We start from the raw sequence: 27,090 nt of genomic DNA on the forward strand, positions 1-27,090 counted from the left end.
GTCTTGGTGGAGGAAGCTGTGCTCAGCCTGCAGCTAATCACACAGCTGTTCCCCACTTCTGGGCTGTGGGGTTTCTGCATTCTGACTCTGGTTCCTGCTCACTTGCCTTGTCTCTGTGCCCAAGTGCTCAAAGAGCTGCAATTCAGGCATCCGGACCCGCCAAGTTATCTGTGCTGACGGTGACTCCAAATTCTACAGTGCTGAGATATGCAAAGCCATCCAGCCACAGAAACCAGCCACCCTGGGAAGCTGCAACATGCAGCCCTGCTACCTGCCACAGCGTGAGTGGTATTGACAGACACCCAGCTTTCTCTAAGATGCTTCTGCTGTAGGAGTAGAAATTCCCTAGAGTCTGCACAAGCTTGGGTTCTCAGCTCCCTGCCTGCCTCTGTCCTATACATTCACGTTTTGCACACATCTTCAGAGTCCCAGTACTCGCACTGTTTGAAATGTATGTAACAGGCTTAATATTAATGTGTGTCCATTTTGAATTCAGTATTTGTGATAGCTCTGTCCTAGTTTGTACTGCAGACTGACCCCAGGGCTCCCAGCGTTAAGAAGGATGGGCACCCTGAGCAGGCACAGTAGCTAGAAACTATAGCCAACTCTCATCCTGTTGTGGATCACCTATAAAGGAGGCACAGCTGTTTAGAAGACTTTGCTTGCCTGTATTGTCTTCATGCCAGAGCCAAAATGGCAACTTTTGCCTGCCTGCATGTTGCAACTAGCTGTCCTGACAGTCCAATTGAATCCAAATGCTGATCGACAGCTGTTCTGGAAGAAGAGATGCATCTTCATCAATTTTAGTCTCCTGTTGCATTCTGGATGCATTTGCAATTATTTGAGCATAGTTGGACTAACTGCACTTACTTTGCGTATGTCTGTTTGCAGAGGTCCCCAGCATGCAGGACACTATGGGATATGATGTCACTCGCCAGTCCTTGCTGACACGTTACAACCCAACCGGCCCTGCCACAGGTTCAGAAGAATTTTGTTTGTTTGGGGTTTTGGTGATGGTGGACTTGAAACAGGGTGTGGTAAGGGGAAGATTCCTCCTTTTCTTCCTTTCTCTTGTTCTTTTCACGGGCTTCTAGAAATTCCTGGAGCCAGGGTTAAATTATAGATTCTTTTACACCAATAGTGAACAATATCTGATTCTGTGCATGCAGCAGACTCTGTACAGTATTTACATCCCAGGTTCTGGCAGCATGATGTAAATGCTGCCTGAGAGAAATGCTGCCCAAAGCAGATTATAAGTCATGCTGCAAGGGGACCACAGTAATGTGGCTGGTGATTTCTCATGGGAATGCAGGAAGAATGCTTACACCAGTGAGCAAAAAAACCTCTGGACAACCAAATCCAGAAAGATGGGCTGGAAGACACGTATTCAGGTGAAACCTTGATACAGAAAAGCTTGCCCCATAGCCTTAGGCAGGTAAAAGGAAAAAGAGCAGAGATTAAGAAAACTGCCTAGATTTCATTGCTTGCCCGCATGCTCTAAGGAGTTATCTTCCCAGATTCTGGAAGGATGCTCGCTGGGAGCTCCACAGTCCACAGTACCTCTGGGAATCACCACATCCAGTCCACTGAGGACCGTGGCATCAACTTGTTGCCTGTTCGCTGGGAATCCCAGTCACACTCGTCAAATTCCCATCAGCTCAGCTTCCCTCAGTACCCCACTGCAGGGACTGGCTCTCAGGACTGTCATCGGAGCCTACACGGCTGCTGTCCAGATGGACGCACTCCGGCTTCAGGCCCTTTGGGGAGAAGTTGTCCCTCCAGCAGCTGTCACCAAAACAGGTAGCTGGAAGTAGATAGGCCTGAACAGGGAGGCGCTGCCTTTCCTGGAGGCCTGCTGAAATTTACAGCCTGTGCCTGTTGAACCAGGCAGGTCAGGTATTGCTGCAGCCCTTCTGCCTTCTGTCTGTAGGTATGGATGCTGTCCGGATGGAGTATCAGCTGCTCAAGGTCTGAACAACATGGGATGCCCACAGTACAACCGTGAGGCTCAAATGAGCAGAAATCGGCTCGCTGCAGCTGCTCCGACAGTAAGTACAAAAGCCCTTTGGGTTTTAGCACTCCATCAGATGTGAAGATTTGTATTTGACCCTGATGACTCAGATTATGGGCTTCTGTTCTGCTTCATCTCTGCCAGTAATGCTGGAGAACCAATACTCAAGGGCATCTGGCCCTTTGGCCCACTTCATTCCTGTTCAATATGGGGCACCCACTTGTGATCCTCTTTCAGCAGGGGACAGAGTAGGTGGTCGGGAGCTGTCTGAGAAGGAGAGGAACATCTTGCATAGAACTGGCTGAATAGTCATGAGTAATGAGATTTCTGTCTGTCAGAAACTTGCCATCCAATTTCTAGGAGAGAAAACAGGAAAGAACATGGCACTAATAATTGCCCTTGTTAGTTGTCTCTGCAGACTAATTGAGGGTAAAATATTCAGGGAGGAAATTCATCTCTAACGGTTTGGGGTGTACGGAGGAGCCAGATGAAAAAGCTGGCCTGCTGCTGGCTGGCTTGGTGTGTTTTGCAAAGAGCTGCAGCACTGTCTCCATGGCCAACAGCCAAGTTTCCCACCCCTTGCCAGCACAAAAGCCTCCAGGAGGCAAACAAATGAATAGCGGCTCCTCTAACGGCTGGCCTTCCGCAGCCAACAGCTTGGACACTGTGCCTTGCATGTGCCACTGTCCTCCTGTACACATGATAACTTTCGGCTTTCAATTCCTATCTCTAAGGCAAGCCAAGCCTTGTTGCAGCAGCACCCCTCGGGCGAGTGCCGCAGCTCAGTGTACGGCTGCTGTTTTGACAATGTCGCTTCAGCTTCGGGTCCTCAAGGGGAAGGATGTCTCAACAGGCCCAACTACCGTAAGTGATGCTTTGGCTTCTTTGGTTAGAAACATGGGAAGAGTCACACAGAATTCAATAGCGTATGGAAACTTCCTGTGCAGAGGTTCTGCTCTCTGTAAATTACAGTAAATGCTCTCCTTGAAAAGGAATCCAGCCTGGTGGCTGGGAGAGGGGATGTAGAAAAGCTGCCAAATGTTTCAGTTAGCTACCACAGAAATTCTTGTTGTCCTCTTTTGATATTTGGACAGAACTCTGTGTATGTTAATCTCTGTCAGTCTGTAGGATTTCCAGTGAGCTGTTTCCCCCTGGGAAGACAACCTGATACAGCCTTGAGTGCTCCTCTTCTACCAGTAGAAAAACAAGGGCTGAAGGAGACATCAGAGCAGCTGCCCAATTTAAAAGCAGAGCTGGATGCTAAATTCAGGTGTTCCTACCTTCCCATCAGCACTCTGCCCACAAGGCCCATTAGATCGTTTGGGTAGATGGTTGAAGCATCTGGACCTTTGTGTTTCTTAGCCCTCATATGTCCTTCTGTTCTGCTCTTTTTGGTAGCATATCCCATCATATGCCTGCTGCCCAGTGCCCATGGCCCCTGTGCGAACTGGACCACTCGCTGGTACTTTGTGACTGTCGTTGGCAAGTGCAACCGCTTTTGGTACGGCGGCTGTCATGGCAATAAAAACAGCTTTGCCTCGGAGGAGGAGTGCATGAGAGTATGCCACAACTCTGCGGGGGTCAGTCCCCTGGCGCACCAGCCCTATTCTGGCACAGGAGCCCTGCAGCAGCAGGATGCCGGCTCCAGTTCTCACACAGGGAACTCTCGGGGTCAGCAGCAGCCACCACCGAGAGAGTCTGCAAGTCAGAGCCAAGCAGGAAGAGCCCATGGGGCTTTACAGCCCCCATGGAACAGAAATGGAGGGGACAGCTGGAGGAGTGAGGTGCTGCCAGAGACTGTGCAAAGGACTGGTGTGCTGGAGAGCCAGCGCTGGGGCACCCAGCAAAGTCGATTGAACAGCTTGAGCCAGCTGCACTTGGTGTCGGAAACAGCAGTGCCTGGGCCCTCAGAGAGGCAGAGCAGCAGTGGCCAGCAGGTGCTGCCACATGAAGGCAAGCTGTGGCATAAGGCTTTTGGAGCAGATGCTTCCGTAACGGAGGGCTTGGGGCACCAGGTGTCTGCAGACTCACTCCCAGCACGGGGTCTGCACAGGTGATTTTTTTCTCTTTTATGCCCACTCATTGTGAAGCATCAGTGCAGCTTCCTCTGCAGTGGAAGCATAAACCCAGCCAGGACCAGCTAGCCACGCAACAGATTGGCTATAAAATGTGTCCCTATGGTAAATCAAGTTATCCAGGCCCTGGAGTTAATCTGCTTTCCCATTCCTTGCACTCTCATTGCTCTCTGACAGCACTGGAAGTAGTGCGTGAGAAAAGACTGCAGGATGCTGGGGCCCTTGTCTGGAAGGCATTCCTCTACTGTAAATGAAAATCCATAGGTGGTTTGCTTGTTCTGACCAATAAATTTATCTGACTCTCTGTCTTCAGAGCCTTTATCTCAGCACTGCATAGAGCAGCAGGGGGTTGTTCTGGGGAAGACTTTAAAATGCAGAGTTTGGGTCAGGATCCAGGCAGCATCACCCTGAAAATCAGGATTGCCTAGGGTTAGATCTGTTTGTGTCTGCAGTGGATCTGTGTCTGTCTGCTGAGCTGAGCATAGTTCTCAGAGGAGAGGTTATATGGCTGTGTCTGTCTTCCTGGATTTCTTGTAGCATTTGGTCTGTCCAGACCAGCCTTTGTTGTGTAGGAGAGGCTCCCCATGTTACAGGGCACATCTGTTCAGGGCTAAATGGGCATCCAGTGCTGCTTTGCACTGTAACTGTGACTCACCCATAGCCACGTTAGAGGACCCAGAGGAGAGTAGGCAGCAGAGGTGCTAATGGAATCACTTTCTCTTTTAAGAGCCATTCTGGATGAAGCCAAGCACTCTCTTGTGACAGCAGTCATGGGACAAAACATCCAGCTGGTCTGCAAGACAGGCATGTCTCCCTTCTCCAGAGTGGAGTGGAGGAAGGATGGCCGACCAGTCTCCTCTGACAGGTGAGCTCAGCTCCCTTCACTGTAGAGTTCAGTCATTGCTGAGTAGAGTGCCAAATATGCTTAAATGTTTGCCCACTTCCTTCGTATTCTCATTGTTAACATTGTTTGGGGAAAAAAAAAAAAAGGGATTGATAATGGAACAAGCTCATGTATTGACATAAGAGCACCCTGAACATGAGCTGATGAGCTGTCCACCTGGCTTGTGCATGGCAGAGGGAGATACACTCTGCAGCGGTACTGAGGCACTGGGCAGTGTTTTGGGGCAGCACTTGTTCTGCCCCCTTACAATGATTTGCCTTGTGGTCAGTTACACAGAAAAACATTGGCTGTGTGGGATTCTTCTTGGTCAGCACTAAGTAGTCCAGGGTGAAGCTCATAGCCAAGTAAGTTCCTCTGGCTGGAATTTTCTGGTACTGTCATCTAAAATGCAATGCTTTTAAAAGCATTTTTAAAGCCTTTTGTCCTGGGAAGTCTGTTTCCTGCAACAGTTTGGTTCCAGAGAGTCACTTTTTGTTATGAAAATCACAGTTGTTAAGAAAAGCCAAGTTCTGCTTTTATGTTTGCAAATGACTGCTGGGCCTCAAGCTCCTGCCTGGAAGGGCAATTTCCCTCCTCATGGGAGAGGATCACTGAAAGCATTTCCCTATTTTCCCATCTCAGTTTCCTCTCTGTTCCTGACCTCCTTTCTGCTGCAGTTATTTCCCCTGCCTGTGACCCCTTTGTGGTCAACAGCGTTTTGTTGTTTCTAAGCCGGGGAGGGCACTACATGCTGGTGATTTCTTCAACATCAGCTGGAAGGGTGCTCTGCCTTGGCCAGGCAGAGGCAGTTAATCCCTGCTCCTGTTGCAGGCACACCTACCAGTCCGACAGCTCCTTAGTTATCAGCCACAGCAAGCCAGAGGACGCCGGGACTTACACGTGCCTCATTCCTGATGGGAGGACGGAGAGACGGCAGATTCAGTTACAGATCATAGGTGATTTATCTTCTGCTTGAGACCAGAGAGAGGTAGCTCAGGGCTCCCCGTTAACAGACACTGGCAACAGGGGCAATAAAGCCGATCGCAGGAGCAAACTTCCACGCTGTGCTAGCGGCGTTGCCTTTGCTCCATAGCAATGGTGTCCTGAGGTCACGCAGCCAGTCTCCTCTGCTCTACAGGAGCCAAGAGGGAGAGTGGAGGTAGCATGGATACTTCTGGCGTTGTGTCATGATAAAGCCCCGGCCATAAAGCGTTTCCCCCTTGTAGAGCCACCCTGTGCCTGGAATTGTGGTTTGCCTGTGACCTGCCCCATTTCCAGCATAACAAGCATGTTGTCCTGCCTGAGAGCCATCAGCAGCCTCCTGATCCCAGACAGGAGGCCACAGAAAAGGGCTTTCTGCAGTTTCCCGTGCCCTCCATCTCTCTCTGTAATGTGACCAGTTTGCCATAGCTGCCCTTGTTGGTGCATTTATGTTTTGTGTTTTGCCAAAACAAGTCCTTCTGGGTAACAAATTATTCCCTGTTGAGAAAAAGCTATGTCTTATTTAAGAAACAAAACCAAAAAATACAAAAGACTGGTCTAAAAAGATGGGTCAGCAAACCACCCTTGCAGCCTTCAGTCCTGAGGTGTACCTTGTCACAGCAACGACTCAGAGGGCAGAAGGCAATGTGGCCTAAGGGGTGCTGCAACATACTCGCTGACAGAGGAGAGAAAGGCGCCTAAAAGTGCTTGCCTGCAGGTCTGTGACTCTCATTAGTCAACTGCACAGGCTCACTGCACTAGTCAGTCGGAAAACAGATGGCTGAAGGGCTCCTTGGCTCCAGTTCAGCAAGCTCTCAAGCTCACAGAAACCCTACGCAAGAGGTCACAGTAAGAAGGGTCTTTTTATTCACATATGGCATTTTATTTTGAATAGAGTACCAGAGTGCTGTTCTGGCAGAGGGTGAGAGAGGTCAGGTCCTTCACAAGGAAAATCAGCAGCACCAAGAGCTATCCAGAGGCGGGAAGGTTGTGCAGGCAGCCAGCTCCTCCGTGCATCCACAATTCATGTATAGGTAAGTTCACACACAGCAACAGTTTGTCCCCCGTGCCCAGCTGATGAACCATATGGCATGTCTTCATGTAGAAAAACTGAAGATTGGAAAGGTCCCGGGTCAGCTGTTCTGGGGCACAGTTGGGAGGCAAGGAAGACTGAACTGTTGACAACAGGAGCAGGCAAAGATCCCGGTTGCAAGCTGTCTTCTGTCCTCCCAAAGGTCCTTTGAAAGAAGCGTTCCCTGAGCAAAGATGCTCAGGGAAGCTGACAGCAAAGGAGCCAGGTTCAAACAAATATAGAAATGTCAGGGGCAGCATCTTTAGCTGTTCAGCTTAGTGCAGCCAGAAAGAAAAAAAAAGGCAAAGCAAGTGCAAACTGCTTAACTAGCACAGAATAGACATTAAGTGTGTGTGTGTGTGTATATATATATATATATATTTTTAAAAAAAGCTTCAGATACTTTAACCCCCACCCATTTATTTTAAATATTTTGTGAACAAACCAGTTTGACTCAAACTATCTTCTCATGTACTGGGCGGAATACTTTGTAGCTTCCTGCCTGTTTCTCTGATGATTCTAGGTCCTGCAGAAATGAGAGTAAAAGCTGGTTTTGCCTTAAATGCAGCACGGTGGGGCTCCAAACTAAATGGGACTGTATTTGATCCCTCTCTGTTTTTGACTTTGCAACCAAAAGCCCAGCCAATTTGCTGAACTCTCCAGTAACCTCCTTAGCTGCTTCTGCCTAAAAGCAGAAAGAAGTGATTCATTGAATTAAGAACATTGAATTAAGGCTCTTTGGTATTGTTTTTTGAGATCAAGAATTCAGGTCAGAACATGGGGGTTGGGGAGATGATGTTTTCTTTGACTCTGGGAACATCATGGCTTAGTTCTCTTCCGAAATGGTGTTTATCTGTAGTTGAAAGAGAGCAAAGAGCATGAGGAGATGGGTGGTGTAAGAGCCTCTGTCCGGCCTTTCTGCTGCATGCAGTGGATGCCCTTGCATGCAGTCAGACAGGTGATTGCAATGGGCTTGTCATAGCCCCCTCCAAAATATTTGTTTTTGTGTGCCAGACAAGCACCTTGGGGAAGCCTGCTTGGTGCCCTATTCTCTGGCGCTTTGTGCCATTTGCTGTGTGTTTATGCTGGTAATGCTTCCGAGGATTTTAGCCAGAGGGATGCTCTGGGTTGCTGTCCCTGAAGGGTTAAGTTGGCTGGCAGGAGTGCAGCACCACACTGTGCTGAACTGGAACAGGATTTGATAGAGGCTGCTTTTTTTTTCTGAGGGTGGTGAGTGTTGTTTATGGCAAGTATCAGAGCTCTGATGGGAGCAGAGAGACCGCCCTTTCCCATTGGAGGCAAAAAATGAGGTTTGTGAAAAAGGCCTTGTGCTGAAGGTCAGATGCTGAATGAAAAAGCTGATGCATCTTTTGCTGTGCTTGTGGACTTTGCAGGTTGAAAATGGATAAGAGTGAGCCCTCAGTGGTGGAGGCCAGCATCGGGGAGAGGGTCAGACTGCCCTGCACAGTGGAAGCATCGCCAGCTCTCACCATCGAGTGGCAGAAAGATGGGCAGCCCCTCTCCTCTCCCAGGTGAGCTCCAAGATGGCTCTACCATAGCTACCGGCAGGTTTGCAGGGAGGAGAGACCCATTCTCACCTTCCTTCCTGTTTTCTTCCCGAAGGAACAGCTCTGCTGGCCATGCAGGTAGGGCCCATTGTGCTTTATGCTGGGCAGCTTCATCTGTTGGGGCCAGACGGTACTGCCTGACTGCCCTAGCTCCAGTCACAGGTCAGAGCCTGAACATTGAGCTTGCAAGTGAACAGCTGTGATCTAGTCTACAAGTGAGCCAAAGCTGGAGTTTGTTCGCCTACAAGATTAGCAGAAAGAGGAAGCTTGCCCAAAATTACCTGTTATGCAAAACAGAGCAGAGCCTCACAAACAAAGAGATCAGGGTGCCTGCAGTGAACTTCCAGAGCTTCTTGTGCTGCTGTCCTGCAACTTCCTTCACCTGCTGCTCCTAGTACACCAGCTATAACCAAAAGCTTTTCCAGAGGTCATAGCACTGGGGATGGGATTTTAAGGGCCAAGGGTTTTATTGCAGATTGAACTGGGCTGCTGCTAAACCTTTGCTCAGTGTTACTACAACGTTGTGTGCAAGGCACAGCCTCAGTTCTGGTGGCTGGAGTCCCACCCTGCCCCAAGCACAGGCTGAGGGGGTTTCTGGTTTTGTCCCTCAGGCACAGGCAGCAGTCAGATGGGGCGCTGGTCATCAGCCGGCTCAGCGCTGAAGATGGCGGCTTCTTCACCTGCATTGCGTCCAACGGACATGACCAGGACCAGCGTCAGGTCCTGCTCCGACCCCTAGGTACCAGGCGGGTGGTGGTGTTGCATGTCTGTACACACACATGTGCACACTGAAATGGGTAGGGCTGGGCAGAGCGTGGGTTTCTCCTCTGGCCATGCCTCTTGGCTTCATACCTAACGTTTAACAGGCAGCTTGAGGGCGAGGCAAGAGTGAGGTTCTTTTACCCAAGGTAATCTGATGTGCCCAGTAGATCATGCTGTTCCAGACAGCTGAGAAGAGGGACTGCTAGCACAGTGAGAGTGTCTCTTGAGCCTCATTTCTAGGATGCTGGTACAGAATGGGTATAGCAGAAACAAGAGGCAATAAGGAGGCAGTTCTGTGCACATGGTGTGCTTGTGTCCAGCCAGAGGAAGAAGCTCTTTGAAACCTCTGCTGCTTGCCCTGGCTTGGGCCAGAGCCCTTAGGAAATATGACATTCCCCACAGCAAGGTCTGTCAGAACTCCCAGCGTGCTGGTTCAAAGGCCTAGAAGCCTGTAGTTCACCACAGTGTATGTTGGACTCTTCCCATGAGGGAATGCGTGGCATTGTCTCCCTGCCTCCTTGCTAGTGATGATTTCCCTTCTGGCCTAGGAGAACTGAGGATCTCTGGCCTTATGCCAAGCATCACGGTACCCGAGGGAGAAACTGCTCAACTTCGCTGTACGGTGACTGGCAACAATGTGAATATAAGGTGGTCAAGGTGAGCAAAAATGAGACAGAGCTGGCCTTCCCTTCTCTTCTTGAACCTCATCACTAAACCTCCAACTAATAATGCAGGGTGCCTGACAAGTAACGGAGAAACCTGTGGTTCTCAGCCCCAGCTGGCATCACCCAGCCTTTCCTAATCAACTTGACCATTGCCCTAAAAAGCCTAGGCAGATCCGAGGAGAGTGGTCACCAAGTTCACATTCCAGTCACATGAGGAGGAAAGCAGACTTTCAGCTAAGGTTATATATTAATGTAATGTATAACACATTACAATAGCAAAAATTAAAGTCAGAAACCAGAGGATGATTTTTGGTTGATTTTTAGAAGACTCTCTATGGCTAACCCTAGCAAACGTTTTAGCCCCTACAATAAGATCATCTCGTCTCCCAGCTTTGTGCTGTGACAATTCTTTCCCTCTACTGTCAGGTGGGAGCAAATGGGAATTTAAAGTGTTTTGGTAAAGGTAAGGGTAAAGGCTGTGTCCTCTTCTCATGATGTTTTACAGTGAAAATGAATTTGTGCAAGTATGTGGTGGGTTGGGTGGTGTTTTTCCCCTATTTGAAAATAATCAGTTCCATTTTGGAGCTTTCTTGCAAAGGATCCGCAGAGATGGATTAGTAATTGTTTCAATCCCTCTAGTCCCAGGGGTAGGACTGAAGTGGGCCATCTCACAAAGAGAGCTATTCTTCCATATGTAAGTTTGGTATTTGAGTCAACAAAATGATGCAAGTATCAGTATGAATGAAACTCTTTTCAGTGAATAAAATTTACTTTCCTTGGTAACTGGGAGTCCATAGTTCAGGCAGTGTTCTTGCCATGCACCGAGTATTCCAGGAGGAGCAGAACAGATACGATCTTGCTGATATTTTAAACATTTTTAAACAGCCTTTTAAGGGAGAGGAAAGAGGTTGCATTGCTCACTGCCCTGTATGTTCCTCAGGCATATGCACAGCTATCAATGCCTGCCAAACAAGCCCTGCCAGACCACAACCTGGAGAGAGGGAAATGCACCCTGGATTTTCTTTTAGGTCCTCAAACCTCGAAAATGTGTCATACTGGAAAAGGCAAAGGCTTTATACAGAGCACACAGCTAGCTGCCTCCCACGGAGGCAGTGGGCTAATAAGCAGACTCGCTCAGGCTCAAATTACTGCCTAATTGCGGAGCCAGGTTATGGCAAAAGCCTTCTTCCTTTGCACTGAATTTGTAACGATTCACCCCTTTCACAGAGCATCAGTTTCCAAACAGCAGAGGTTCCTTTAGCTCCCCTGGGTGGGAACACTGGCACAAAATGCTTTCCATTACAGGAATGGAGTCCCAATGCGGGCAGACGGTCACCACATCCACCTGTCCCAGGATGGAAGCCTGATCCTAAGCAACGTTCAGGTGGCTGATGAGGGATCCTACACGTGCAGCGCCTACAGCAGCAGCAACTCTGTCAGTGCCAGCACCGAGGTGAAAGTGTTGCGGAACAGGCCTAGTCGTGAGTATGACTTGTCCTCCCTGCTTCTCCGGCACAGGGCCTGCCTCTTGGCCACTGCTGTAAGGCTGCCCAGTGTGCCTGTCCACCACCAATCTCTGAAAGTGGGGAGCAGCAGGAGCCTCTGGGTGAGCTCAAAATCAGGGTGGTGGAAACAACCCCCCACCAGGGCACTGGGAGCCTCAGAAATCAGTCCCAGAAACTGCATTCTCTTTCTTTGTCTAACCAGAGGTGTCAGTCTCTCACCCATCCTTGATGTTGGACTATATTTAAAATAACACCCTTAGAGCTGTCAGGGTGGAGAGAGCAGGAACCTGCTGTGTTTTTTGAGAGGGAAATGAAACCTGAGGACAAGCTCGGGGACTGTTTTCAGCCGGCTTTACCTTTTGCTTGGCTGCAGCAGCTGCGAATCACGTTGTGGACCTGAGCAGAGAGTGCGTGGACCAGCCACACCTCGCCAACTGTGACCTGATCGTGCAGGCCCAGCTCTGCAGTAATGAGTACTACTCCAGCTTCTGCTGCGCTAGCTGCTCTCGCTACCAGCCGCAGGCCAGCCCTCCGCGTCACAGCGGGTGACATAGACCTCCAAGGCCACACGAAACACCAGGTGACTGATTACAGGACAGGAACTCTGAACCCTGTCCTTGTACGGCATGAAACTGTTTTGGGAGCTCTGTCCTGCTTGAAAGCTCAAGAGGGTGAATGTAACACTGTATGGGGTGTAACTGCGGGAAGGTGGGAGAACAACCATCCTCCAGCTTACTGCAAACTTCTTCCCCCTCCCCACCCCACTCCCTTATGCCTTGCAATAGCTAACCCATCTCTTCAGGTAACAGTAGTTGTTCCTGGAGCCAGGTGATACTGGGAATATAAGGACTGCGACTTCAGAGAGGGCAGATAACCAGCATAAAAGAGCCTGGTTGTTCACACAAGGAAGAGAGAATAGCTCTTAACGAAAGGCAAAAAAAGGTCTGAAGTGTCTGTAGGTGGGCCTGAACTGTCTTAACTAAAGCGCTAATGATTGAGGAACATCTATAATCCTGGGGAGCATTTTCCATCTAAATGCAAAGAACTCTAGCCGTTAGAAACAGCTTGATGCATATAAAATTCATGTTTGTGTCCTGTGAGATTATGAGCTCTAACGATGCAGCAGTAATGTCACATACTGTACCTTGTTATTGTAGTGCTCAGGTAAATTTCTGTTTGGGTCAGTTTGGTTTCTTCGTGAATGTGTTCAGCTCTGGACTGAAATGCAGAAGTGATGCTTCACAGGAAGCTTAGGACAAAATGGAAGAATACTTTTAGCCCTTTCTAAATGGTAGGGACAATTTAGATGAATATAGGACCATTATTATCTGTTCTGCAATTTAAATATCAGTATCTCTGGAAAGGATTATTTTTTTTGTTTGTTATTATTTCAGAGGCAGAACAGTGCTGTTGAATTTAATGCAAAGATAGGCTCTGTGGTAGCATTGTGCTGCTTGGATAGGAGAATAATATGCACATATAAAGAGGTGTAGGGGTACTTTACTTGCTGGAATAAACTTCCTAAGGATCTGCTCCAGTCTCAGTTAACTTCAGGAATGCCTGGCTCTGCATGGGTCCTGGGCTGATTGTTGCTGATACATGCTAAGAAATGAGGACTTCCAGGTACAGAGCAGCTATAGCTGAAAAGCATCCATCACGTCTGGGCTAAGACAGAGCGGTAGCTAGCTGCATATGAGGCTCTGAAAGAGAAATTCTCAGGCTTTAAGATAGGTGTGGGTGTGGAGGGTGATATCATATGATGATTTGTTGACCCAGGAAATCATTTGGTGTCTTCAGTATCTTAAAACGGAATTAAAACTTCCAAGCAAAACCTTTTTACATTTTTTTTTTTTAACAGCCTCCAGAAATATGGTTTTACCCTCAGCCCCAGCAGCAACTCCACTTTCCTTATGCCACCGTCCCTGCTGAGACTTGCATAGGTTACTCGTAATAATTAGTACCACGTCCCATTTATTACATGTACAGATGTAGCTGTACATCTAGGCCAGTACCCTGAAGTGTAGTGTTGGTGTTTGCAGGTGGGTGGTGAGGATTTGTTTTTTTTGTGGTTGGGTTGTTTTTGTCTTTCTTCCTACTCTGCTACTTTAATTTACAGCTTCTGTGGAAGGAATCTAATTCTGGGCTGTGATCACACTGCTCTGCGCGCCTTTAGCCCAGAACCAGCGCTCAGGGCAGCAGTAATACATGGGTGTAAATCCCCAGGCTTGGCAGCCTAAAGCTGGCTTGGACGCTAAATCCAGTAAATCAGTTTAGCTGCATCTAAAAATAAGAACTACTAACCTAATGACTGCACTCTCTTCAGCACAGGTATGGCTTCAGCACTGGACACAGCGCTTTAAGATGTGAACACACCGAACAGTCTCGAAACAATCCAGTAAAGGAGCAACAGGTGACATGGTCAAACAGCTATTCGGGGCATTTTTTATTTTTATTTTTGAGGCCAATGATAGAGCCTGCTTGCTAGAAAAGACAAAACTTATTTTCAATGAAGACCCTTCAATTTGGCAATTGGGAAAAACTTCCTCTGCTCTAAGTCATAGAATGTTACGTTGACAAGTTGTGACATTGCAGTCATTGACTATTGGAGGACAACTCGAGCCCTGAGATAAATTCTAATTGTGTTTGTACATAAATTTGCATTTAACATTGCAAAATGGCACTCTGTACAGGACGTTTTGGTATATAGTATAACTCTGCCTTTTGAGACCACAGACTAATGTAAAATTGTGTAAATTCCCGTCGTGTGTGGCAGGTATAGAGGGGAGTTAAGGTTTGTGAACCTTCCCAGGAAGATGGTTAGCCATTGATTATGCTTACATCAGATCCCTTTCTCCCAGAATAAGCAGTTGTTTCTGTAATAAATCTCTTTCTACTGTGTCAGAGGCTATTTTTATACTAGTTAGCTTTCATTTGAGCTGTATGATTATATACAATGCGGTCAGGGACTGCTATCTCAAGCCTGGTGAGGTCTGTAATGGGCACCTGTATGCTGACGGACTGGACTTTACAACTGAAGGTACTTTTTTTTTTCCTTGTTTATTCTCTGACCTCTTTCAGATGTGTAACCATAGTAAAAGGGACAGTATTTGAAGGCATGCAGTTCACTGCTTTAAATACATGCCATGACTATAATAGTTAACTAAGGGGTGCTTGTGTTTTTTTTCTATTAAGCAAGCTATTTTCTTTTTATATAGCATCACTTAACTTCCTAACTGTTTCATTTTTGATTCACAAATCAAGATAGCGGTTTTCCTCCCTAAACAATGGATTGTAGGCAGGTCACAGCTATCTCCTTTACTGTTGTCTCCTAGGCAGGGGAAGGGTGTAACTGCATGGGGCTATTTTCATCTGATTGCTGGACACTGCTGTGAAAGTCTAAGGAACCGATAGGAAAAACAAAAACCAACAAAAAAATACGTATACCATTTTATTATAAATGTGAGTTCTCTAAGCATGTATGACCAAGTATTCACTTGCTTTTCGACAGCTAAGTATTGAGAGCAATTCCAATACCATAAAGAGCATTGGTCATTACTATTAATACCATACTGAACTTAAATGCATAATGTAAGAACAAACCTGTGCAGGAAAGAAGCACCAATTTTCTAGACCATGTCACTGTGAGAATTACAGGCTGAGTCTAGAAATTGGAAACTCCTGGCAAGCTCAAATGCTACAGCCACACCAGGGGACCATTTCTCCCCTTTCAGGTCTGACTTCTTTTTAGTGTCTAAAACTACTTCATGTATTTAAGACCGAAGTAGAAACCAATCATACTAAAAGAAAAGGGATCAACTTACAGCAAGGAGTGAAAATACATTTTCTTCTCCGGTGGCTGTTAGGGTCTTCACTCCTTTTAAAAGCAAAGGGAAGAAAACCAAACTGAGTTTTCCTTTTTGAATGTTAGCATGTGCTCATCCTTGTCGCTCTGTAAATATTCAATTAGAAAATTCAATGATGCAAACCCAGAATCCAGTGTTTTCAGTAAAGTCCTCCTTTGCAGAGCTTGAAATAGCTATGGGTCAAAAGGATGTTTGGAAGTTCAGTGCTAAAGTTCAAGGTAAGATAACATGGCATACAAAATAATAAGTGTGCAAATACCAATAGTAAGCTTGCAGGTTAGCAGGCAGGGCTTGTCTACAGCCACCTAACAATAGGGAAGAAACCCAAAAGGGCAAATCCTGAAAATTGAATAGAAGGGGGTGGGAATAAGACAGGGCTTCACAGACAAGGTTTCTACCACCAACATTTATTTCTGTTAAAGCAGATTATAAATCATCAGTACAAATATATATAACTTACATTTGCTTGTAAGGCCAAAGTTTAAAAGTAAAGTTAAAATGAGATGGATTTCACGATTCACCGGAGGCAGAACCTGGACCAGCTGCAGCCTTAACCACAAGGCTTCACAAATCAGTGGGAAAAAATAAAAACAAAAGTTTAAAAACCTCTAAGATCTATTGACAGACAAACAAAAAAAATGGGTTCCTAGGTAGCCCCAGGATGTAGATATGATTACGGTAAATTGTCACAGTAGTGTTAGAACCAATAGATTAAGACAAGAAAACGGCAGCAATACATGAAAGAAAAAAACATACTATATATATATATAATATGTAGCTTGATTCCAATAAAAAACAGTTAATTTTCCCCATGGTTTTCAAACCATGACAATACTGTTCTTTAATTTTATTTAAAACTACGATATAATGACTTACTGGTTGTGATTGTTGTTGCAATATGCTACTTACAATGAACGGATAGATACAAGAACAAGCTAGAGCCCCTTTTTCCACCCCCTGATATTACTTACAATAAGAATCAGAGATAAATCAATCTTATGTACAATTTCTTACATCCAACCCCCCCCTTTTTTTTTAAACCTTTGGCAAGATTACTTACAACTCATACGGCTTTTAATATCCACTATTTAAAATATCCTAAATGCATAAAAATAAAAATTTTGGCTTTACTTTATTCTTTACATATAATATTCACTTTGTTACTCAAAATGGAAGCTCAACTTTTTCCACAAACCTAGCTTTTGCTAAGCAGGTGACAATCTCCCACCCATGCTTCCCCCCCAACCCCATTTTTCCCTGAGGGGGAATGTCCAGGACTTGCAGGGCATCAGAAGGACATGAATATAAAATCTGCCTTCCTTTCTGTGAGATAACTTGTTTCTGCAGAACAGGCTTCAGGACTGGGTACCCACCTCTGCTGTTTGATGTCCAGCTTTCCAAGTAAGGAGGGAATACAGACTGGGGCGGCTCCTGGATTCCTTTTAAACGTTAAACTCTGTGTCTGTTTATACCCTCCCCATAACTGCTCCCTCTTTCTAACCCATTTTCACTTGAAGGGACCTTTGGGATTATCAAAACAAACTGATCGGAAACGGTCCCCTCTGCTCCCTTTATCCCTCACCCCCGTAGGGCGGCTTAAAGTTCGATCTCAAATGTCTTCTGTAAATCACTCGAGAAGGGGTTAGTTGGAGAGGGATTAGTGCGCTGCTTTGCCTTGCCCTCGAGTGCTGCCCACTGTGCTTCAAAGGGGTCTACCTGCGGAGCGGCTGCGGGAGGCTGCGAATGCTTGTCCTCTGCAGCCCATTTGCCACCATCAACTCCGTTGAAAGCCGCAGAGCCGTTGTGCTGTGCAGGCGGAGTGAAGAAAGGGCTGCTCGTAGCACTGCTGCTTTCGTACTGAGGGAACGTCTGCTGTTTGACAAGACTGGGCGACTGGTGCGGGTGGGCTGCTGGAGTGTGGCTTGCCGTACCAAAGACGTTGGCTACCATCTGGGAAGGCGTGATTCCCACCACAGGTACGCTCGGGGCTGCGTAGGTCATTCCATTTGCTACAGTGTAGGGCTGAGCTGGAATAAACGGCGGCTGCATGGGCGGTACCACACCGACCGGCACAGGCTGGGGTGCAATATAGGTGGTGCTCACGGGGAAGGCTGGTGCTGACTGGGAAGCTGCTGGAGGAGGCTGTAGTAGTGGCTGCGGGGCTGGGGCTGGCTGCTGCTGGGCTCGGACAGTCTTTGAGACCTCTTCCAACCAGCGGTCTGCTTCTGAGGGGGTACGTCTGTGATTTCCTTGGAAGAGACTTGGAGAGGCTGTACCTGAGGAGGTGCCACTCCATTCAGTGCCTGAGAACGAAAGCATGGGAAAGTCATTAATGTTTCTAATCCTCACCCTTTTATCGGTTAGAAAAAATGGAGGATGCACACAAGGTCAGTCGGGCCTCCTCACTCTGCAGCCAGGATGGCTACCCAGAGCTGGAACACTGTTTTGTCACAGGGAACGTCGGTCAAGAAGGGATGGAGAAGAGTTTCCTCCCTAAAGTGCAGAATTTTGTTTTGTGATGTTTTTGGTTTGTTTTTTTTTGTTATTATTTTGTTCTTCTTTTTTAAGTAGCAGACAGCTGGAACTTGAGGGCACAAAGAAGAGCTGCCACCTGCCTTCATTACTTAGTGGCAATGATCTAGTCCATAACCTCTAAAATTCCTCTATTAGGGGAGTATCCATTTATGCATGTATAGCTCAGGAGTGGTGGACAGTTATAACACAAAGTTTATGAAACTTTTTAAGGCTCATTGCCTTATTTCCTCAATTAAGGCTTTACCCTTTGCAGTACAGCAATGTAATGGTATAAGGAGTTCAAGGCAACATTTCTTTTTCTGTCCCATACGTGTTGAAGCAAAGCGTGAGCACTCGCTGCTATATACATGAACATTTAAGGCAGTACATCTATCAAATTGCCAGGTAATATATAAACTGTACTTACTATGACTTCCTGTTTATGTTCTTCATCTCCATTCTTGCCTTAGTCTTTTCATAACTCGTGCTGCTAACCTCTCAAATTCTTTTGCAGTGCTCAATGCTTAACATTTCAGATTTTTCTTCTGCAACTACAGCTCTATTTTATTTACCTTCAGTGATTAAAAAAATCACCATTTCCATTCCTCCTGCGCTTTCAAAACCGTCTTCCATTAGCTGAATTCTACAATCTTACCGCTCCCTATGGTTTTATACTCTCTTCCCTTCCCATAGGACCTCACCAGCTTTTTCCTGTGATGAGAGAAGCAACCAGGAATGCTCTGCAATTCACGTGCTATTCGGTGTGTTGGAAAAGTAGAAAATCATTACTGCTCCGTACTCTTCATTCAGTCTAATCATGGCAACTAGTTAAACTCCACCTCAGATCAGTTCACTGTTGTTTTGTACAGTGGTAACTTGAAGGCAGAGCTTAAGGTCTCTCTCTTACGGAGGAAGACTGACTGGAAATGGGCCTGGTGTTGTTAAAAGAGCAAACAGAACCTATTTCACCAGCGAGGTTGTTTTTTTTTTTCTGGTGGCACGTGCACCAGGAAATGTTTGTTTGTAGCTTTCTAGCGTATTTGTCCATATGGGTGACAGCCATTAAATTAGCACCTTACATTGGATATGAATATAGACAGGGACTGTATGGACAGACTAAACTTATTAAACAGAAGAAATTAGTTTCTAAAGTCTTCAAGCACCCAACTTAATCTCTCCTTATCTACCTTCATGGCAAGAATGCACAAATATCATTTTGGGTAAGCATACAGGTTCTTTCCTCTTCATCCCCAAACACGCTATTTTATTATTTCCTTTAAGCTTCAGACTTCCTAAAATACTGCCAAAATAAGAAACAGTCTAGCTTACAGACCCAGGACCCATGAGTTCATAGCTTCCCTCCATCCACTTGTGCAAAAGGCTACTACTTCCAGCTTTTGTAATTGTTCCTTCCACTTTTCATTAAGTGGCACTGACAGCCATCTCAAGGGCTCGATTATGCTTTTGATCCCAGTTCTCATAGCAATGCACAGGATCTACTTCCAATCTTACCGGAGACCACGGCTGCAGCTCCAGTATTAGCAGCAGGAGCATGAGCCCAAGGATTGGTTTCACGAACTGGCATAGCTGTGGACACAACAGCAGCTTGGGATGGTTTAGCAGCAAGCACACAGAAGGCAGAGGCAGTGCCATTAACTAAAATGGGAGCAGACAACATCAGTGCAATTAATTCATGCAAGGCATGCACATGACTGGAATATTAGTGGGCCATGTCGTAACTATTAACATACAGTTTTAAACACTTCCACATGACAGCAGTTTGTGTAAATTAGCCAAATTGGACTGACAGTTGATGAAGCTTGTAAATTCCATTTCTCCCAGCCAACTCGTTAACAGTTGGGGGACGGTGGGGTTTTATTTATTTCATGAGATCTTCAATTCTCATGACTGACCAAAGTTAAATTTGTTTTTTATAGAAGAGATGTAGCTCACCAGAAGTTACAGTGTAATTCATTTTAAATTCCAAAGAACAATGGATTTTGGATGCAAAATAACAACTACATTTAACAAGGAGAGGTTCCTTCCCCACACTATTTTGTATAAAAGCACCATCAGTGGAATGAAGATTAGAGGCTACTAAGAGTTCTACAGTTTACATCTCCATAGGTTATATCTGGGAATTTATGTGAAAAATGGTAGTTGTGGTGGCACAAAGTCTTCTTCCTGTGCTCGATTTGGTTTCTGTGATGCACAATTGTTAAGGTTTTTTCCATTTCAGGAGGCAGAATGATTAAAATAGCCGTTATCTTAAAGCCAGTCCCTTTTACAGGTAACTATCGTGTGGTAGGTGCATGAACTTTTTGTTAAAAACACAGAAAAACTGAACAGATGAGATGAATAAAGCAGGATGCATGACCCCAAAATATTGATACAGAAAATTAAGATACAAGACCAATACAAGAAATTAAGACCACGTGTTACTGGGAAGCAACGTTATGTGCATTCAAGCCTCATCCGGCATGACCACAGCAAGCAAAGAAACAACAAACCTTGAAAGGCAGGAGACTGTGGTGCGACTACTGTCACTGGTTTCGTCATGGGGGCTGAAGAGAAAGGATCTTCTGATGGTGTGCTGAAAGCACTGGTGATCTGAGAGCACAGGGCACTAATGCTGTCCGTTTCCCCTTCTACCTCAGGGACTAAAATGTAAACAAAATTCATTAAGTGATGTTTAAGGGATACAGAAACAATTTATAAGTACAGATTTTAAACTGAAATTTATTTAGTTTCTTTATCTCCTAGATGTTTCGACTACTGACTTGGATGACAGCCCTTTTTTAAATAAATAAATAAATAAATAAATAAATAAATTGGGTGTTGAAGGCCGACAGAAATAGAACAGTAGAAATAGAACAGTAGAAATACAAAGCCATATCACTGTATATGACATAGTCAAGAGGGTAAGGAGATCAATGTTCCAGATTTCAAGTCAGTCATTACATCTTCTCTATGTTAATGCAAGAGAACATTCATTTCATAAAATAAAAGGTTTTTCTATAGCTTTTAATAAGAGTTCTAAATCTTTCAGCATTAAAGTGTTAAATACACCAAGGATTTGACACTAAGATTTGGCATTTTGTGAAATGAAAATACTTATGATAGATTTTACTATTCCAACAAGGTACTTGTACAGTAACCAGGCCAAGTATAAACATGTTGACAGCAATACGTGGGGACAAGTTAATTCTAGAGCGTCGTTGTGCCAGTTCAGTGGTAGCTGAACTCACTAGCTCCTGTGTTAAAATTATGAAAGCAGAAGTTGAACACACAAGTAAAATGGACACTCAGTTTTAAACCAAATATCAGTACAGTGCAGAAAAGGTAAGACTGGAGTAAGACTACTGACTTACCAGCTGTTCTCCTTATTTATAAATGCCCAACTTTTCAGAAGTACTGCTCATCAGTCCTTCATTGCACTGAACTGACACGAGCAGGCAGAATTAAGCAGAAATGGAATAGTACAAAAAACAGAGGATGGGTGGATATGACATGCACTATATTGAACATTTAGGGGGAGGCATGCTCAAAAATTGATTCTTTGAGGGATGTTCCAATATAGCACCTATCGTGTGACATTAAACAGCACTGGCAGTTTCATATACAGGAACATGCATCAAATGCTCTGAATTAGGAAGAATTCAGATTGTTGTATGCTCAGCCAGCATAAGTCTAGTAAGCAGCACACCACTACTGTTAAACTGATAAATTCAACCCTGGTCTTAAAGCACAGGTCAACAAATAAGTATTTTAAGAGAAATCAGATCAGGTATTTTGGTTGTTGTTTTTTTTTTTTTTTCCTTTGCCACAGGGATTTTTATTTTAAAGCTTAAACCCTAAAAGTAGCTCTGTTGCCAAGTGAGAGTACAGCTGTCCTGCAGGATAACCTAGCTAAAGGGATTCCAGGCTATTATGCAAGGTACTGATCACCCCAGCTGTTTATGTTGGGATGACTCTATAAAACCCCACTACCACCATGTGAAACCTCTACCATGCATTATTGGTGCAGCCAGTTGTGCCACCTAAACAGAAAAGTTCCTTCTAACGCGGGGTGGAAAGCAGTTTCATTCTTCTCGGAAAGAAGAGCTCAGAAGGGCTGACAGACAGACTGCAGAAAAATGTCACACAAACCCACGACCTGTGGTTAAGGCCCTGACAGGATTTGACTCTCGAGGTGCCCTGGCATTAAGAGGAGGAACTGGTTCAGTGACTCAGAGGGAAGAGCAGCATCTACTAATTCACCAACACCGTTCCTGGAACACTTCAAGCCGTGCTCCAGTATTTCAGAAAATGATTACTGCTGCTTGCCTTCTGCATGTGAATACAGTATTTGAAATTCTTGCATATTCCAGAAGTAGAGGTTTTCTGACCTGACGATGTTTGCTCATGAGAAATGATTCACATGAGGCAGGAAGAAGGATTTACTACACATAATGAGTTACTTGAAGCCACAGACAAGGAAAGGAGGAAGAGACAATTTAAGGAAATGTTTCACTGGAGGCATTTGATTTTACCTGAGTTTTTCATGGGGAAATCAGTCTTCCTTTGCACTGTTGAAGGCAGTTCATTTATTCGCAAGGACAACTGTCGCTTAAAAGGAGACATCTTTTGACTAAGGGCAGGGAAGCCCCGGAAAGAACCTTGCCTGGCAAGCTGTTCTATAGGGGCATGCCTTCGTGGAATAGCGTGGGGATTGCTCATTTCTTTATCCAGAGAGGCAGCAACATCAGTAGTAGGAGAGGCTGGGGAGCCAGGAGAGGGGGCAGTATTGGTTGGTGCAGCACCTGGTGCTACTGTTTTCATTTCTGTTTCAACTGTTGGAGGAAATACGGTGAGGTTAGATGAATAAAGCAATATATTGTTCAACTGCCTGCCCCTACTCCCATTTGTTCTGAAAAGAGAAACTGCAAGAATTTGCATAGCTAGTATTCTTCCAACAAACAGGTTTCTAATACCACTACAGAAAAATTATTTCTTTGTAACTTTCATAGGCTTCACCACGTCACTTTATAAATACCCATTCTCCAAAGCAAAGCTTACTAAGGCTAGCCACTTAGAAATGATGGCCTTATATATGTAGTCTTCCTAGCTGTCCCTGAGACCACTGCTCTAGAAACATCTGCAATTCATTAGTGATTAAGACTGAAAAGTGTACTATGTGTTTGAGGCTTTTATTTTGCCTCACACAGAGCTAGCAGAATAGATGACGGCCAAAATATGACTGCACTAACTTCATTCAGTTAATGAGGGTGGTGTAGCTCAGCAGCTGCAGGGAACAGAACAGCTCTAGGAGCTTTTAAAAGCCACCCTCCTACCCCTGCAGAATCAGCAGCAGTGGCCAAGCACCCTGCACAAGCTCCGGCAGGCCAGAGTTAGCACTTAACAGGTTAGGCCGCATTCAGTGCTCCGACAGCAGCTCCTCAGTAACCCCAGGGAACACGTTACAGAGAGATGGAAGTGAGCTGCAAAGCAGATCCAGCCCAAGCTGGCAGGCCTTGCTAGCAGCAGCAAGGTTTACAATGCTTTCCAAACTTCATACAAGAAACAATGACTGTTTTTGTTGACACATCAACAGAATAACTAGAAGTCTGGTAAAAGCAGAGCCGCACTGGAGATTTCTGAGGAGCTGGAGTGGTCAGAGGAACTAATTATGTTGTCTTGCAAGCTTCAGTACCCATGAGCTGCAGCTGCTCGTTCAAGTGAAACTTTTCTAATCAGTCTTTCTTGGAAAGGATTTCACACACCTTCATTGAGTCAAGACTTTGACTCATGCCCTCCAGTAACAAAGGCCTTGTGTTTAAGCTTCATTTAGCACATTCTAAAACTAACGTATGGGAACAAGCAGATGGATGATGAAAACGAAGATTAAAGTTTTGCAATAGAGCAGCAGAATAAAACTTGCTAAGGAAAGTTCAACTCCACTGTAAAGAGGACTATAGACAATATTTATAATACTTACTTTTTGTTAGTTGTAGAATGACAAGTAGAACTGTACTGGTAATAAAACTTGGGTAAGAAGTTCTACTTTCACTTGAATTTAAGAACACTGCCATGTTTTAAAGGGCTAGTAAAAACTAGCTCCTCTCAAAACAGCCAGTTACTATTTTGGAATATAACTAGTATGCGATTTTTGGTGGTTTGTGTTTGGTTTTGTTTCTGTTTTTAGAAAGCACCCTGTGATCAATCTGTACTTCCCTCATGCAATCTAAGTATACAGAAACTTTGTAACATGCTCTAAAAAGTGAAATAAAACTACATTGTTTTCTAAGAAAAAGGACACCAGTTTCTGTTCATTTACAAAAACCTTTAGACAACAAAAATGATTACTTCATGTTTGGCAGAGTTCTTACATTTTTATAACATTTTTCTAATAAGGCCCTTTAGTATGGTGCCTCTGATGCGCTCCGCCATAAGGCAGGCTGACAAAACAAAGCGGAAGCAGCTTTGTCCAGTTGCTTTCACATATGAAGTCCCTTGCACTTTTTCTTGAGGAAATGGGGAGAAATGCCCTAGGACTGAATCTGGGAGCATTGTTCATCTTGCAATGTGCCAATATGATTGGCAAATATGATTTGTATGTAATGAAGTTCGAGAGAGGATGTTAAGCCCTGTCCTTGCAGGGGCTCTACTGCACCTCAGAGCTTGTTCTGCTCAATATGGACGACTGTCTAAGTTGCACCCCGTACCTTTAGCGTCCGGCATCTGTCTCATAATTTCCTCTCTTTCTGCTTGTTCAGTAGCTGTAGTGACCCTGAATGACCCTTCTCTAGTGAATGTGGTTCTGCTGGCATCAAAGGTGGCAGTCACTCCACACTCCTTCTCTCGCTTCTGCTTGCGCTCCAGGCACGCTGCAAATGCACAGCCCACGGCATGACTCAACCTTTCCCCCTGTACAAGACAATATTGCATCATACAGTGACTGGAACAGCAACATCCATGTGCTTCAAACATCGCAAACTGATAACCTGCCTTTACAAGAGAAATCTAATTCAGGCATTAAAGAGAACTACTGTATTTGGCCACCTTGTATGGCTCTAAAATTAAACCTGATAGATAAAGACTCATAACTACGAATACACAAGCACGAAGGCCACCCAGGACTGAAAGACTCTCAGACAATCTGTTTAGCTCAACTGCTACCACAATAGCAGTGTGATAATGTGCCTGCACCGATCCCTTGCCTCTGGATACATTTGTGCACAAAGGAACTCTTTTGAAGCCATTTTATGCAGGTTTAAGTCCTGAAGGGTAGGTAAATGCTGTTCTCAAACGGAAACAGTTTACAGAGGGTACAGGGAGACAATACTGTTGTGTGCAAACATGAAACTTGAAAGTACAACTGACTACTAATATCCCTTAACGGCCCTGACCAAATGCAGACATTAGTATTGAGAGTGCCTTCCAGAAGGCACTTCCATGATTAACCAGTGAGGTCAAAAGGATCCACTACCCAGTAACTGCAATAAGGAAATGAAATTCAAGTCAGGGGAAGTCTGGCACTCCAGCTGATTCAGAGGCTGCAGCTGAGTCAGAGGTGCTATTACTAACAGTAGCTCACCTCATCTGCAATAATCAGTAAATGAACTGACCTGCAATGCACAGAAGGAAATAAAAATGCTCCAGCTCTAACATACATTTAAAAGGGAATTTCTAACTTCATTGTTTCTCTTTAAAGAAAGCCATTGTGTAATAGTCAGGACTCCATAAAAAGCTACATAAGTAAAAGACTAGATCAGGGACTCAGTAAATGACTTAACACTATAGAGCAAAAGACTGATATAGGTAACTTGCTTTCAAACCTTCTAATGCAAAAATCTCTAACATTTAGAAGGAAATAGGACGCTAATTTATTTCATTTTAGCTCCATCCCTTAACATTTGCATACAAGAGGTTACATTCATAACCAGTCTGTATTTACTCACTATGATTTTATCCTGGAAAAACTGTCACTGCTGTTTCAGTTTTTGGCTGTATACATTTTCAGATGAGAGTATCTTCTGTCTATTTTTAGAAGAGTAGTTCCCTTCTGCTACAGATATCTGAGGCTGACTGCATTCCATTTACACACCATGCTGGGCACTGTTTCTCTCCACAAGAAGACATCACAGAGGAATGGCAAACAATTCAGATATAAAGAATTAGAACTAAAATAATTTTTAAGGAAAAAGTAATATTTTAGCTGAAGTCAAAACGTATCGCAGTATTCTGTGTAGTTAAGTTTTCTTAGTGTAACTTCCAGCTAGAAGCAGGAAGACACATGCTGTAACAAAACTTACCGTGTCCTTTACAGCCATGAAGCAGTGGCATATCCAGCGTCTCGTAGTGCCATCTCGACAGATGTATGAGAATGCCCGGTCAAAGTTCCTGTCTGGCGCGCAGAAAGAAACCTTCTCTATTGTCTGATCAACTATAAGATCCTAGAGGATCCCCAAAAAAAGAAATGTGAGGAAATGTGGAGAAACAATGGAACAAGTCATTTTCATCTTAAGATCTCTCCTCTAGACTATGGAGCTAGCATGGGGGAAAGGGGAATTTTTGTTTCATTTTGTTTTTATTGTGCTTTAGCAATCAAAAAAATCTCTACTGTGGTTAAAATACAATCCTGAAAATTAACAGGAGAAGTCTACGAATGTGAAAAGATCTAGCAGCTACAACACAAAAAGCAAAAGCTAACATGCCAATCAGCTAAGCAAGGATGAAATGGAAAAGCACCAGCAATACTGGTAGTATCAAACAACCCCGACTTGTTCCTACAAACTGATGGGAGAAGTGTTTGTATAAAGGAGATGGTGTCATTTAAGATCTATGCTATCTTTGTTAAAAAAAAAATATCTGTTTTTCAGCATTGTTTCTTTTGTTTGGCGGTTAGTACTTGGTATCTGTGCTAATGTATTCAACCACCAGGAGGCAATATTATATTCTCTTTTTAAGCCCCATACTTTTAATTACCTCCAAGGTCTGCACATCTTATTAAAAATCATTTTAAAGGATGAAATATATGCAGTAACATTTCTAAATATATATATTTGTTTTTTTTTGTTTTTTTTTTTTTTTAAAGGCAATCAGTAGACCGAATTCACCTGCCTCCGTATGTTTGTATTTCATATTGAATTCTTAAAAGACAAACTCCAGAGCTGATGAAGCATACCCTAACAACAGCCCTGGAGATGTCT

At 44.7% G+C, this 27,090-nt stretch overlaps 2 protein-coding genes across 17 annotated transcripts in view; one reads left to right on the plus strand and one right to left on the minus strand.

Moving 5' to 3' along the window:
- PAPLN (papilin, proteoglycan like sulfated glycoprotein) overlaps window positions 1-14,682 on the plus strand; it is a 60,412-nt gene extending 45,730 nt beyond the window's left edge. For 6 of the 9 annotated variants that reach the window (XM_035327052.1, XM_035327050.1, XM_035327056.1 and 3 more), the window contains 15 exons: window positions 125-281; window positions 892-978; window positions 1,518-1,800; window positions 1,931-2,048; window positions 2,746-2,875; window positions 3,410-4,064; window positions 4,814-4,951; window positions 5,801-5,925; window positions 6,846-6,984; window positions 8,417-8,554; window positions 9,202-9,329; window positions 9,901-10,009; window positions 11,323-11,498; window positions 11,896-12,102; window positions 13,851-14,682. In XM_035327052.1, the coding sequence (XP_035182943.1) occupies window positions 125-281; window positions 892-978; window positions 1,518-1,800; window positions 1,931-2,048; window positions 2,746-2,875; window positions 3,410-4,064; window positions 4,814-4,951; window positions 5,801-5,925; window positions 6,846-6,984; window positions 8,417-8,554; window positions 9,202-9,329; window positions 9,901-10,009; window positions 11,323-11,498; window positions 11,896-12,071 (2,559 nt within the window). In that variant the 3' untranslated portion in view covers window positions 12,072-12,102; window positions 13,851-14,682. The remainder of the gene's footprint in view (window positions 1-124; window positions 282-891; window positions 979-1,517; window positions 1,801-1,930; window positions 2,049-2,745; window positions 2,876-3,409; window positions 4,065-4,813; window positions 4,952-5,800; window positions 5,926-6,845; window positions 6,985-8,416; window positions 8,555-9,201; window positions 9,330-9,900; window positions 10,010-11,322; window positions 11,499-11,895; window positions 12,103-13,850) is intronic. The other 3 variants (XM_035327053.1, XM_035327058.1, XM_035327054.1) reach the window with 2 other exon arrangements.
- Window positions 14,683-15,773: 1,091 nt separating this feature from the next.
- NUMB (NUMB endocytic adaptor protein) overlaps window positions 15,774-27,090 on the minus strand; it is a 47,434-nt gene continuing 36,117 nt past the window's right edge. For 3 of the 8 annotated variants that reach the window (XM_035327072.1, XM_035327070.1, XM_035327067.1), the window contains 6 exons: window positions 26,194-26,334; window positions 24,604-24,805; window positions 22,432-22,731; window positions 20,410-20,559; window positions 19,412-19,555; window positions 15,777-17,688 (listed from right to left, as the gene is read on the minus strand). In XM_035327072.1, coding sequence (XP_035182963.1) covers window positions 16,982-17,688; window positions 19,412-19,555; window positions 20,410-20,559; window positions 22,432-22,731; window positions 24,604-24,805; window positions 26,194-26,334 — 1,644 coding nt within the window. In that variant the 3' untranslated portion in view covers window positions 15,777-16,981. Of the gene's footprint in view, window positions 17,689-19,411; window positions 19,556-20,409; window positions 20,560-22,431; window positions 22,732-24,603; window positions 24,806-26,193; window positions 26,335-27,090 lie in introns of all 8 variants that reach the window. The other 5 variants (XM_035327075.1, XM_035327074.1, XM_035327073.1 and 2 more) reach the window with 2 other exon arrangements.

The sequence above is a fragment of the Oxyura jamaicensis genome, chromosome 5 (genome assembly GCF_011077185.1).
Source record: "Oxyura jamaicensis isolate SHBP4307 breed ruddy duck chromosome 5, BPBGC_Ojam_1.0, whole genome shotgun sequence".
In the NCBI taxonomy this organism is placed as follows: Eukaryota; Metazoa; Chordata; class Aves; order Anseriformes; family Anatidae; genus Oxyura; species Oxyura jamaicensis.